Raw genomic sequence first — 15,270 nt, 5'->3', positions numbered from 1 at the left:
CAATATTCGTGCATTACATAGTTTTCTAAGAAGCCTTGCAGATGATTCTAGAGTTCAATCAATGAAGCAGATACTAAGAGAGTCTACTGATAAAAGATTCATGAGTAATGTTCTATTACAAGTTAACTTTAATGTACTAATGAGTAAAGTACAGGTTTTGTTCACAGTTGTTGATCCAATGTTTAAAATGTCACTCTTTTTTGATAAGCAACAAAATTTAGCTTAATGTTGTCTTTTGTCCTTTAAAAAGGATCATATGAGATCACAAAAGAGACTAATAAGATAGAAATGAATTCATCTTCCGCTAATAATGGTGATAGCTCACCAACCAATTAAGGTTATCAGCCATCTACATCAGTTTAATATCCATCAAATTTAAGAATAACAAATGCCAAAATTTTTCTTAATTACTGTGAGTTAGAAGAACAAAGAGAAAGTAACCTTTAAGGAAAAAAGCAAAGAATGATTATTGCAATAGCAGATAAAGTAATAAAAAAAAGACTTTTTATGGCTGGGAAAGAAACAGGTAAATTAGAAAATGAAGAAGCAGCGTTGAAATGGTAGAGCAATAATAAGGGTTACTATCCTTATATATGCTGTATAGCAAGAAAACTCTGCTTCATTTGTCTTTTCAGAGAGACTATTTTTAGAGGCAGATTACACATTTGATGAAAAAGAGCTAGTTTTTAATATATTTCCAGAAATCCTTAAATAGTTGATTATTGCAAATAAAATTACATTGTGTTCGTTTAGAAATTTTTTACCTAGGTTTTTCTTTAGTTTTTTTTTGTAACATTGTAAAAGAGTTTTTAAAAATTTGTACCGCAGGTGGTAATTTCCAGCCGGCTGCAAAACATGATTCAGTTAAGCATTTGTACTCAAGAGAGTCTTTTTTGTGTGTGTGTTTTTTACAGAGACAAAAGACATCAACCCAAAGATCATTACGAAGAAAATCATAAAAAGAATCCCAACCTTAAAGTAGTAGCATGAAGTGATAAATCTGATTTAGAAGAAGATGAGATAAAATTTTTTTGAGATATTGTAGAATCTGAATCACTTAAAAGAGAACAAGAAAAAACTAGGCACACCACGATCAAAGACACAAGTCAACAAGTGAAGGTAAGTAGTTATTTTTAAAAACAAGTCACAAAGTTAATTACCTGAGTGAGAGATTGAGAAAACCAAAATTTGCGCTTTAGAGCCAGCAAGCTCAGTGGTACTTAAATCATATTTAATGTGATGAGCATTAAAGTCACCAATAAATACAACATTGGCTAAGAGATGAAAAAAAAAGAGCATAGTTAATTTAATCAGAAACAACCTCGATAAGAGTACTGTGTTGGGAAGCAACAAGAACAATAAAAAATAAAAATAAAATTGATTATGTGAAGAGCAAAAGTACGTAAAAGAATAGTCAGAGAATTCAAAACAAAAGAATTGAAATGTAAGTTATAATAAGTCTAATATAATATAATAATTTCTAAAATTGAATTCTCTAACTAATCAATGACCTTTTTCTTTGTTGTTCTCCTTTTTGTCAAGACTGCATACTTTTTATAAATTTTTATTGATCTTCTTTAAATCTAAGTTATAATAGCCTGGACCAAGCATGTGAGTAATGGAGTCAAATCAAAGAATAATCGCATTCAACACTAAGATCTAAAAAAAAAAAAAGCTGAATTTAAATTAGTTTTACAAAGAACAAGTAAGTCAGATGAATTTTGCAAAAAGTAGGATTTAACAGATGAAAGTTGAAGAATGAAAAAACAAAAATCTGTGAATAGGTTCATAAAGGTCTAGCATTCATCATCCTAGGCTGGAAACAATGTAACACCAGTTTACATCTGCACTTGATATATATACATATATGCATATATATATATGTATATATATATATATATATATATATATATATATATATATATATATATATATATATATATATAGTTTTTTGGAATTTGCATGTTAATATTTATTAAGAGCAACAGCTTCAGCAAATCAAAAAGAACCATTAATATAATAAAGTAACAATATATACCAATTCACTCACTTGGTATATTATTAGTAGTTAATTAAAGATAATTCAAAACATATTACACAACTAATGTTACTAAAAATGTAACATGTATCACAGTAAATATTACTATTTGATACATTTCCTTAATATTACTCTGATACATTTTCATCCAAGATATTAACGTCTTTCATTTGTTGTTTCATCCAAGATATTAACGTCTTTCATTTGAATTTAATACCAAAAGTAGTTAAAAATGTCATGAAAAGTTTAACAATTTAATAATAGCATTTCTTTATGTACTTTCTTAGTGTACACCCGTGTCAACAACAATCACACAACCTGGTACAGTAACTGTTTGGTGCCCCATATACATTGTGTATATGGGTGCCCCATATACATTGTATATGGGTGCCCCATATACATTGTGTATATGGGTGCCCCATATACACAATATCAACTTAGTTTCTCCGCGCAGCGGCCTTGCTTGGCAAGGTTCGTGTTTCGGAGTTAAAGAGTTGAGAGAGGGTTGCACCACGAATAATGACTAAAAAAATAAAAATAAAAATATTAAAAAAAAAAAAAAAAAAAAAAAAAAAAAAATGAGTATCCTCCTCGACTGTAGTGGCCCCCCTCGGGCCTTGGGGAGGTGAATAATCTAAAAAAAAAAAAAAAAAAAAAAAATATACATGTTATAATTTGTGATGTATGGAGGACTTTTTTTTAGGTTCTTATTCCTATTCTTTTATCAATGTACTTCAGCTTCTGGTACCCTCTTGGCAAGTCCCACCCGGGACAAACTGTCGTTTGAATGAAACTAAAAAAAATTTGGTTTATATGGCTAAACCATGGTTTTTAATTCATGGGTCTTGTTGTACACCATGTTTTTTATAATAATCATATGGGTCTTTATGGTTACCTCCTGGGTCCTGATTATCATTCCATGGGTTCCAATAACCTTACCATGGGTCTTTCTTTAAAGCCCATTGGAAAGTTATTGGAACCCATGGAATAATAATTGGAACCCATGCACAGTGATCAGGAATAACTTAAAATTAGGCCCTTAAAATTAATTTTGTCAAAAATATTTATTTAGAATTGCTGAAAATTTACTCTAAGATGTAAAAAAAGTAGACAAGGAAAGAAGACTCAAAATATTTTTAAAAGAGTTAATTATGGTCAGGGGGTAGCAGCTTTTACTGGACCCCCCTCCCCACCACCTTGCCCCTGAGTAATTTTAACCAATTGAGTTTTAAACTAATTATTATTTTGAAAACCAAATGAAAAATTAAGAAAATAATTAGTTAACATGATCTATACGTTTTAAATTTCACCTAAATTGAAAAATAAGCTTAAAAATAAATTAGCATCGTCTTATTCATTATGTTCATATACATACTTAACCCTAATTCTTCAATGAATTTATTTTGTATGATTCGCTTTTTTTTTCCACAAACTTCTTTGTCGTCATTACCACGAATTTTCCATTTTTTTATTTCAAGTCTGTAAGAAATGTGTAACAAAAATTCAAAATACCTTATTCGAGCATGCAATGGAGAAAGACCTAATTCAATGTTATCTATATTAGAAGTCGGAGTTGGTATTGAGCCACATGCAATAGAATTCATTTGTTTAAGAGAAGCTGAACATATATTGCAAACTTGTTGTGAAGAAATTGAGCATATTGCATTGGCAGCCTTACCGTCAATCATTGTTAATTTTAAATTAAATTTAACTTTAGTTACAATTACTTCTAAACCATTTATCAACTCAAACTCTAAATCCTCTAGTAAATTTATTTGATTTTGAATATATTCTTTTTCAAATTTTAAAATAGCTTCTGATTCCTTTAGATATTGAACTCGTATTGGTCGACAAAATCTAATTGACGATGGTTTAGGGTTTGTCCAAACGGAAATATTTCCAAATGAATGACCCAAAGGAACAAAAGTAGTACTAAATAAATCAGAGTCTTTCAAACTATCATTGTCAAGTTTTTGCTTATATTCACTTTGACCAGATGCACCATCAAACCCCCATTTACAACTTATTATTCCTTTTGTTTTATCGTTATTCTCTAATTGCATAATTTGAGTTATGATTGAATCAATTTGAAAAAAATGAATTATTGTGTGATCAAGAAGACTTTGAAGTTTAATTTCAGCACTTTGCTTACTAAATATAATGCCATCAGGATAGCATTCTTTTCTTGCTAATAAAATATCACTATATAAAGGATATTTATTTGCTTTTCTTTCCTTAGGTGTAACCCTTATTTTCCGATAAGCTCTTTGGGACAAACCAGCTGAGACCATCAAAGCCAAACCTTCTTTTGGAGATAAGTTTATAATAGGCTTTTTATTTTTAATCATATTAGCTACTTTATTGGGTTACTGGGAGAAGAAACCAATTGGTTTAAAGTAAAACACAGACTATAGCATTGACTTCTCCTTGAACTTACTATAGCAGATAAGATCAACTTGTCATAGGTATGGTTTGTTCCCGTTTTTTCACTCTTTCTTCTTTTTGTTCTGCTGCTTGATTGTTCCCATTCAAGGCATTTTCTTCCGAGTGTTTTCTTTTCATTTTGATACGTTATGTTATTAAAAGTTGACGCAATGAAATGTTCTACTAATTTTTCTAGAATAACTAGATCTGATTGAAGCCAACTTGCTTCTTTAATTTCAAAGTGATCACGTTGTTGATTATGATTATAAAGTTTCTCTTTTAAGTTTTGAATAAAATTTTCCATTATTTTTAGTATACTTCTATATTGTTTAGAAAAACGCAAGTCTGTCTGATTAACTTCCAAAATGTAATCAAAAAGTAAATTTTGAAGCAATTCATTTTTATCGATTAAAACTCCGTCTTTAATAACTAAATAAAGCTGATGTTTAATAAACTTTATATTCATTTTAAACTAAAAAGAGAGATAAATTATTTTAACTTTTGTATGCATATATATATATATATATATATATATATATATATATATATATATATATATATATATATATATATATATATATATATATATATTCTACAACATAGATAACTACATAAGTTATGTACTAGAATAAAATAAAATTAAAAATTTTGTTCAGACGTGTCAGGAAAAACTCTCAAAACATGAAAGTTGCTGATTTTTTCTATAAAAATGAACTTTTTAAAACAACATTATTTCCGAATGGGGCAAGTTGGGGCAGCTAACTTTTTTGGTTTCTTATAGAATGATACAAACTTTCTTTAAAAAAAGAATTAGCTTCGTGAAGGAAGTCGAAGGTAGAAAGTCTTAGCACCATAAAAAACAGTTTAAAATCGTTAAAAAAGCATTTTTTAAATGCATTTTTTACAACTTGTATTAACACATATTTAAATTTCTTTTATAAATCAAAATACACTTATCTATTATCTTTGCATGTTATAAAAACTAAAATTAAAAACTTTGTATATAGGGAGAAAATTAAGTTTTAATAATGATAAAATTTTAATAATGAAAAAAAGCTGTTTTCGATCAATTTCAAATGTATATTAACGCTTAAATCGATTTTTTCAGTATTTATTTTTTTATACCATTAGAATCACAAGAAACTGTAGAAAATAGTTAGCTAATAACATTGTTGAAATTACGCTACTCAAAAAACTATATTTTGGCCAAATTTTTAGTGTTTCTGAATCACTGTGCCATGGGGTAACTATGAAACGCATAGTGGGCAACATAAACCATGAATTGAAAACCATGGTTTAACCATGGGATCCCATAGAATCTCATTGATTTTCAATATAAGCATTATTATATCTTTTTTTTTTTTATATATATATATATATATATATATATATATACATATATATATATATATATATACATATATATATATATATATATATACATATATATATATATATATATATATATATATATATATATATATATATATATATATATATATATATATATATATATATATATATATATATTAATTCTTAAATACTTTTAGACTTCTTAGTAGTACTTATTAGCTTTTATTGGTGTCTCTCAATTCATGTTTTCTCGCTATTTCTCAGTTAATTTTTTGATATTTTAATTTATGTTTAATTAACTCAAATAATTGTTTAATTGCATTTAATGGTTGGTTTAAGCCTTCCTAAAGTTCAGGTCCTGAACATTTTTATAGGTATAACTTAAATCATGTACAAGTACCAAAAACCTGTACAATTACTATCAGTTTTTACATGTATAAAATATTTCTTATAATTTTAATAATATAGACTAAATAATATAGGCATCAGGTCACCCTTGTGGAGTGCCTCCTCAAACAACAGGGTGGACAATTCATGGTTTGTGGCCATCAAATCGGAATGGTCCTCCACCATTTTATTGCCAAGATACAGTGTTTGACATGGCCAAAATAATGGTATGTTTCTTTTAAAAAAAGAAATTGTTTATATTAGATTTAGTAAACTATAAAATCAGTTTTTTTTATTATATATTACACTTTTATCAGATATAATCCTTTTTTTTTTTATTTAAACTTTTTTTTATTAAATATATTTTTACATGACAAAATTGAGAATGAAAAAATTTAAGTATTTTATTTTACTTTTTGATTTTGTTCTTTTAATTGTTAGTTTTATGATTATTTAGCAACTTATTTCATTCTTCGTCAATTCTTCATTTTATTTCATTCTTCGTCAATTCTTCATTTTATTTCATTCTTCGTCAATTCTTCATTTTCTTTCATTCTTCATCAATTCTTCATTTTCTTTCATTCTTTGTCAATTCTTCATTTTCTTTCATTCTTCATCAATTCTTCATTTTCTTTCATTCTTCGTCAATTCTTCATTTTCTTTCATTCTTCGTCAATTCTTCATTTTATTTCATTCTTCGTCAATTCTTCATTTTATTTCATTCTTCGTCAATCCTTCATTTTCTTTCATTCTTCGTCAATTCTTCATTTTCTTTCATTCTTCGTCAATTCTTCATTTTCTTTCATTCTTCGTCAATTCTTCATTTTCTTTCATTCTTTGTCAATTCTTCATTTTCTTTCATTCTTCGTCAATTCTTCATTTTCTTTCATTCTTCGTCAATTCTTCATTTTCTTTCATTCTTCGTCAATTCTTCATTTTCTTTCATTCTTTGTCAATTCTTCATTTTCTTTCATTCTTCGTCAATTCTTCATTTTCTTTCATTCTTCGTCAGTTCTTCATTTTCTTTCATTCTTCGTCAATTCTTCATTTTCTTTCATTCTTCGTCAATTCTTCATTTTCTTTCATTCTTCGTCAGTTCTTCATTTTCTTTCATTCTTCGTCAATTCTTCATTTTCTTTCATTCTTCGTCAATTCTTCATTTTCTTTCATTCTTCGTCAATTCTTCATTTTCTTTCATTCTTCGTCAATTCTTCATTTTCTTTCATTCTTTGTCAATTCTTCATTTTCTTTCATTCTTCGTCAATTCTTCATTTTCTTTCATTCTTCGTCAGTTCTTCATTTTCTTTCATTCTTTGTCATTTCTTCATTTTCTTTCATTCTTCGTCAATTCTTCATTTTCTTTCATTCTTCGTCAATTCTTCATTTTCTTTCATTCTTCGTCAATTCTTCATTTTCTTTCATTCTTTGTCAATTCTTCATTTTCTTTCATTCTTTGTCAATTCTTCATTTTCTTTCATTCTTCGTCAGTTCTTCATTTTCTTTCATTCTTCGTCAATTCTTCATTTTCTTTCATTCTTCGTCAATTCTTCATTTTCTTTCATTCTTCGTCAATTCTTCATTTTCTTTCATTCTTCGTCAATTCTTCATTTTCTTTCATTCTTCGTCAGTTCTTCATTTTCTTTCATTCTTCGTTAATTCTTCATTTTCTTTCATTCTTTGTCAATTCTTCATTTTCTTTCATTCTTCGTCAATTCTTCATTTTCTTTCATTCTTCGTCAATTCTTCATTTTCTTTCATTCATATGCTTATACTTCATTTTATTTATGAATACAAAATTTATTTTTTTTATTTATTTTTTATTTAAGAATACACAATACAAAATAATCAGCTAATTAAACTCAATTTAACAACTTTGACTCATTTATTTCAGTTTAATGTTGTCAAACCTGGTTTTTGCTTTCTAATTTTTTAGATAATATATAGAGTATATATCTGTTTAATATTCATATAAACTTTAATATCAAAGTTTGACAGAGTGTTACACTTTATGATGGTATTTAATTTTTTGCTAAAAATATTTATTTTCTGGCTGTAAAAATTATATTTTAAAGTAGTTATTATAATAAATTTTTTAAATTATACTTTTTAAATTATAACTTTAAAAATTGGAATTATTTTTTTTAAGTTATTAAAGTCTAACTTAATAAATAACTTTGGTCATTAAATCTTTATTTAGACATGTTTTCATAAGCATGGTGGAGTTTTCAAACATACCTTTTTAAAACAGATAATATCTAAGATACGTAAGTCAAATACATGCAAAAGATATTTTACTTAGTAGTCGCAAATTGGTGTCTATAAGGTGTTTATATAAAATCTATAAGATGTTAATATAAAATAAGGAAATAATATAATATAATATAAAATAAGATAATTATAAAATATTAAATAAGAATTAATATAGTTAATATAAATTGAGGAATCAACTTGTTTCTCTGCGCAGCGGCCTTGTTCATCAAGGTTTGTGTTTCGGAGTTCTGGGGTTGAGAGAGGGTTATAACCACAATCAAGTAGCCTCCTCATCTGTAGTGACCTTCTGGCATTAGGGAGGTGAAGTTACATTAAAAAAAAGATTAGGAACTATAAAAAGTAAAAGTTAATAGTTGATTAAATTTAAGCAAATGGAAAAACACTTAATTAAATAGGAGTGAAATATAAGTGGAAAAATATTAAATATAGAAATAATTTTTTTTTCTCCTATCCAAATTGGAAAATTTTAAATGCAATAAAATCACTGTTTCATGTATACATGTTTTCATGTTTTCTTGTCATTGAGTTAACAACCAACCTTTGTATAAGTATCAAACTTGATATCAAGCTAAGTACCAAGCTAAGTGCACTGTGTTAAGTAAAGGGTAGTTGAAATAAAAAGAATTTGTAAAAAAAAAATAAGTTGATTGGTCTTTTTGTTTATGTGTGACACTCACTACATTTTATATGTTTTGATTTACAACAAAATATGTTTATACAATAGAAAAGATGAGAATTTAAATAAAAACTTTTTCTATAAAAAAAAAACTTTGACAAGTAATTTTTGAAAATAAAAAAGTAATAAATTTTTTTTGATTTTTTAAAATTGAGTTGATCTACCTTTTATGACCTCTGCGAGTTAGTTTTGTGTTGATTCAACTAATTTCTTTGTTGTATTTGGATCAATTTGAGTACAAGCGTCTTGTAGCATGATCTTTAGTTCTTTTTTTTTGTAGACATTATATCCCACTCTTTTATTCCTGAAAAGCTTACAGATACTTGAGTGGATTGAAATCTGGACTTTGAGCTGGCCATTCAAGTAACTTAAACTGCTTCTGGACTCACTTCACTGCTTTTTCTATGCTAAGAGTTGTCTTGTTGGAAAATGTTTTCCAATCACAATTTTTCAGTTAAGGCCATGAGATTTTAATTGAGAAAAACATAAACCTTTAAATTCATAATTTTATCAATAAGCTCCAGTTTTTCTGTTCCGTTTCATGCCATTGATTCTCAGATCATAATATTGCCTTGTCTAAATTTTACTGTTTTATGAATGCAACTTTATAAAGTGTGAATGCTTTGCCTTTTTTTTTCTTTACTTTTTGAGCTCCATTGGACTTAGGGGGATTAAATTTTGACTCGTTAGTCAACAAAACTTTCTTCCAGAATGATAACCTTATTTATATATATATTTTTTAGCAAATCCAAGTCTTCAATCTTGATGAGTTTTTGAAAGAAATGGTTTCTTGAGCAGAACTTTTGCTTTAAATCTACTTTCTTTCAATCAATTTAAAAAGTACATGCACTTGCTTGTAATCTTTTTCAAGAAGGCTTGATGCTTATGGTGCTTATAAAAGTTGATTTTTTTGCACCATCTTGACAAATTATCAATCAATTCTTGATGTTGTTTTATGCTTGACTAATCTTGGTTGACTTTTCACATATCCAAACATTTTGTACTTTTTGGTTAAATCATTGATGATTCCTAATGGCATTCCAGTTGCTTCTTTTATCAACCTAAATGTTTTATCTTACTTGAAAAAGTCAATAACTAAATTGCACTGAGCTTGCAACCATTCCTTGATTTTAACTCTCATTCAAATATCGATATTAGTCAATTATTAACAGTAACTTATTATTAAACAACAATTTATCTAAAAATATTGTTCAAAAGCCTTTTTTTAAATAATTATTTTTAAAACTTCATTTACAAAACAACGTGTTTGGATAATTACTTTTCATTGAGGTTTTAACACTCCCCAAAGAGTGTTGAAATTTAACAGAGTGTTAAATTTTTTTTGCTAAATTGAACAAGCCATTAAATTTTAGCAAAGTTGACAATTTTTTTCTTCAATTTAAAAACCTGTTTCAATTTTCTTTTAGAAAAATTATAAACATATTTATCAAAAACTTATTTTTTTCTGTAATAACCTGAAAAGGTTTATTTTTCACAATAAAATTTTTTGTTTGAATACTTATCTCTCTGACTGTATGTTCCATTTTATAACAAAATATGTATATATATATATGTTTCATTTTAAAGTTAAATATGTTTTTATGTGACACTTCACAACAAAATGTGTTCATATGCACATCACAGCAAATTATGTTTACAGGTGCTGCCTCCTAAAAAGTTACTTAATGCTCAAAAATATAATTAAGTTGTTCTTGTATTAAGAACAAGTTTTTTTTAAGTTTTCTTAAAAAAAATTACAAAAAGCTATGATAATCAGTAGTTATATTTTAAGATGAAGTTTTTTCAAGTTATAACATATTATTATTAGATATAAAAAAAAAATGCTTCAACAGTAATAGAACAAGTTAAAAACTTGAACTATTGTTCATTATTTTGTTGAGCAGTTGGATTATTGTAACCATTTCCAAATTTAATGCATCACTTGAGAATTTTTTGAAACTCTAAATGATTTTGGTCTATTTTGCATAAGTTATCTATATTTTTATAAATGACAAAACTTTTCCGTTTACATAATGAACTTATTTTTTTTATAAATTTTTTATAGCTTATAAGATTAAACTAGCAAACCGGACCTGTAAGAGTAGGGGTCTTTGTAAGTCTACTCCACACTGACCTTTTCTATACTTTTTCCTATTATATATATCCTTGCTGTCCAGACACGTAAAATTTGTGTCTTTACCAAAACAATCTATACTTATTGAGCATTTCTATACTTATTTCTTATTTACTTCAATATTTTTTAGTAAAAAATTGCTTTAAGAGTTTAGCATAACATGTGCATCTTTTCCACATACGTAGAGCTTGTAAGAGATTTATAAAATAGTTTGTTTTTCTCCTAAAGGCATATCTTTAATAGCCCAGTGGTTTAGTGAAGGTTCAAATTCTCCCCTAAGCATAATAAATTTTTAAATTTTTTTAATCTTGCTGTATATATTTTTAGCAAAATATTTATATAGCAAAAGAGATTTTTAGTTGTTGAAATAAAATTTTAATGTTTTCTCATATTATCCATATATTATACCTGATCGTTTCATATACCGCCTGCAAACTCAACTTATGCTAAAGGCGTTTACACTTAAAGACATTTGTACATTAGGGCAGGTTGAATTACAACTTTTTTTGAATTTAAGTGTTTGGCATTATAGAGATATTTTCTTAACAGTTCAAAAACACATCTTAGAAAATTTTATGAAATTAAAATAAGTTCTTCATGAGCGAATTTAGCTTTGAAGTTGGGTCCTAAGGCTCACTGCGCAACATTCACTGCGGCATTGTATTATAAATTCAGGACCCAATTAATTTATATATAAAATTAAATGAATAAAAAGCAAAAAGACTGACAGTTACTTAGAAATAAAGAAAAACAAAATAAAGTACTCTAAATCAAAAATAATATTTTTTCAAAGTTAGATATTAATACTTTAACAAATTTCTTTTGTAAATTCTGGTCTGGATTTTATAAAAAAAACGCAAATGTAGAAAATTTGTTATATGATTATATCAGGGGTCAGAAAAAGGAATCGTGAGTCTCGTGCTACTCAGTTATTTAAATTCCATGGCTCTCCAGTCTGTCCAAATAATATTTTGATTTAAAACTATTTAAAACACACTAAAACTGTAATCCTGCGGCTTTTTTTAAAAGTTATTTAAGGAAGACTTATTTTAATTATTTTAGGAAAAACCTCTCTACTTAAAATAGGTTTCCAACGTCTGGGTTATATAATAGAATATTTGTAAAATAGAAAGCTATCCTAATTAATTCAGATGAGTTAAATTTACCCAATAAGTTAAATTTTAATAACAATTATTAAAAACCTTTGAAATAACTGTCAAAAGTTGAAATTATATAAATAAAAGATTCCATTAAAAAAAATTTCATTAAAAATAAGATCTTTTTATTTATTTAGAAATTATCTTAACTATGTTCAACCACGCGAGGTAATGACTAACTTAAAAATTATTATACAGTTTTATTAAATTTTATATTTACATAAACAAGTAGCAATAAATTAGTTTTTAAATTAACAAAAAATATCATCATCCGTCTCATCGTAATAACATTTAAACATAAAACTTTTTCTATGCTTTCTGCTTAGAATTTTTGCTAAAATATGCTTATGACATGCTTTCTTTCCAAAAACAGTATGAGAAGCCATGGAAACATGTTGTCTAGATCTCTCAACACTCTGTGAATGTGAAGGAAGATCTGGGAGGTCAATTTTTTCTACGGACTAACTTTTCAACAATCTTTTCATTTGTAAAATCTTCAGTTTTTGCTGGTTCATCTAAATGATGTTTTTATCAAAAATATTTATGAGCTCATACCATAAATGAGCATCAACGTTAATTTCTGGAATTTTATTGATTCTGTTTATAGCTTGGCCATCTTTTTTACAATTTCTAATATCAAGTAATCTCTGCATTGCTATTGATTATATATATATTTCCTCTGACTTTAACATTGAGTGCAAAATATTTTCAGGAAGTAGACAAAAGGTATTGAACCTTAAGTTTGCTAAGCAAAGATCTTGCACCTCTTTTCCTTGGAGCTTGATTTGGTTAATCATAAAGTATTTAATTGATGGAGCTTCGTGTAACTCATTGCTCTTATTATGGAGGAACTATATAGGAACATAGACTTGGACAATATAGGTTATCAAAATAATTAATTCAGAATCAGGAACTAGTACTCGGACATACAAAGACATCAACTGTATTACCAATGTTAAATGTTAAATCCAACAAGATTGTTAAACAATGTTAAAACCAACAAGAATGATTAAGGGGACCAATTTTCCAACTTGAATATTTAACACTCATACTTCCAATGGCTATTCTAAAGCAATATTCATATAAAAGCCTTTGGTCACTACTTAAATAACGCCAAAAAACTTAATAACACCAAAATTAACAACTAAATTAAGCTTATTATTGGTATTTCCCATTTTACCTATTGGTCCAGCAAAATATTTTGGTGAATTAGTTGCTCCATCAATTTTTTTAAACAAAGATCTAAAAGATCATACTGATGAAGATTGCAGCCAGAAGTTTTTGTCCAAGTTTTTTCTCTAACTCCACAACCATTCCTGCATTATGACCTGTGTTTGTTGAAGTATTATCTACCAAAAATGCTTTTAGAGTGTTTAAAGAATCATACTCTTCAAGAACCTTGTATAGACACCGAGCTTGCTTTTTTCTTGTTGCTCCAACAAGAGGTCAAACTTTGTGAGTAAAATACTCTCCACTATAAAGATAAGGGAGAAGTTCTTTAGTCACAGTCATGTGATGTTCTTTCTTTGTTGATCTCTTTAACACAACCTCGCCATCTTCTTTTTTTATTTCTCTTATTACTAAAGTTTCATTAGAATTTTACCATCAACACCAAGGCAAACAAAATTTCTGTTATTTTCAGCGGATTTCAAGTCTGACAATACTTTAACTGACTTTTTTTGTCTATCTATTTTGGATTTCTTGCAAACTAAAGTTGATATAATTGCTGGATCATTAAACAGTCCTGATAGATCGAGCATAAGGGCATTCCCTAATGCAGCTTCAATCAAACTTCCTATATCGTTTCTGATCAAGTCGATAGCAAACTTTAGAAACTTCTAAAGATTGTAAATTCCTGATGGATTTCTTTCAGGCTCATTAACAAAAAATTTTAATATAAAAAAGTAATATGTTAAAAAAAGAAAATAAATTTAAAAAAATGTAAAATAATGAACTAAATTTCAGTTTATTAGTTAATTACCTCACTAGAGCTAGAAATGACAGATTCTGATAATAATATTTCTGGAAGTAAATTAAATGTTTCTTGTTGTTATGACAATCATTACAACAAGAAACATTTAATTTTACCACATTTTTATATTCAGTTTTATGTTTCTTTAAAGATTCTTTTCTAGACCATTCTCGATCAACTGAGCCATGTTGAAATGATCCTTTTGGACCTGACTTTTCTCTTGGGTCTTTTAAATATAACCTTACTTCTACAGGAATCTATATATTATTTGATAATATTGAGCAATTACATATGAAATTTATAGTATTAAACTTTATCATACTAGTAATATACTAATGTTTATTTTGTTTAAAAACACTTTTATTTTATTTATCTATTATTAAAAAATAACAATACTTTTTTATCTGGACTACATGCACATAAAATATGAGTATCAGGACAATTATCTTGACTACATTTGATATTTTTATCATCACACAGAACAACTTTAAGATCACATGTGCAGGAACTGATATCATTAAGCCTATCCAATTTTTTAGAAGTATTTTTTTCTGTTAATACTTTGCATTTACTTTTGTTAAATAACCTGGATATGTTTAGAAGTATTCCAACTTTTTTTTCTACACAATAAGTGGACATTAATGGTAGCCAAGTGTTAATGTTTTTTCAAATCATGATTATTTTTTCAGCTATCAGTTTTACAATTACACTAAAGCAAAAACTTAGATAAGTATTGTTAAGAAAATAAAAATCTTGAATAATCTGTCTGTTTGTGGTTAGGACTTCCACAAAACTTGCTTTTTGTGCAATTTCGTGTTTTACGCTTGTTTGAAAAGATTATTTTTTGTCCTCCAAAAT

General features: G+C 27.0%; 1 protein-coding gene across 3 annotated transcripts in view; it reads left to right on the top strand.

The window, feature by feature from the left end:
- The window catches only part of LOC101241602 (ribonuclease Oy), a 52,254-nt gene that overhangs the window by 14,144 nt on the left and 22,840 nt on the right, over positions 1–15,270 (top strand). For all 3 annotated transcript variants that reach the window (XM_065805431.1, XM_065805430.1, XM_065805432.1), the window contains one exon: positions 6,298–6,429. In XM_065805431.1, coding sequence (XP_065661503.1) covers positions 6,298–6,429 — 132 coding nt within the window. The remainder of the gene's footprint in view (positions 1–6,297; positions 6,430–15,270) is intronic.

The sequence above is a fragment of the Hydra vulgaris genome, chromosome 09, assembly GCF_038396675.1.
Source record: "Hydra vulgaris chromosome 09, alternate assembly HydraT2T_AEP".
Lineage (NCBI taxonomy): Eukaryota > Metazoa > Cnidaria > Hydrozoa > Anthoathecata > Hydridae > Hydra > Hydra vulgaris.
This window is presented reverse-complemented; position numbering and strand designations above follow the sequence as displayed.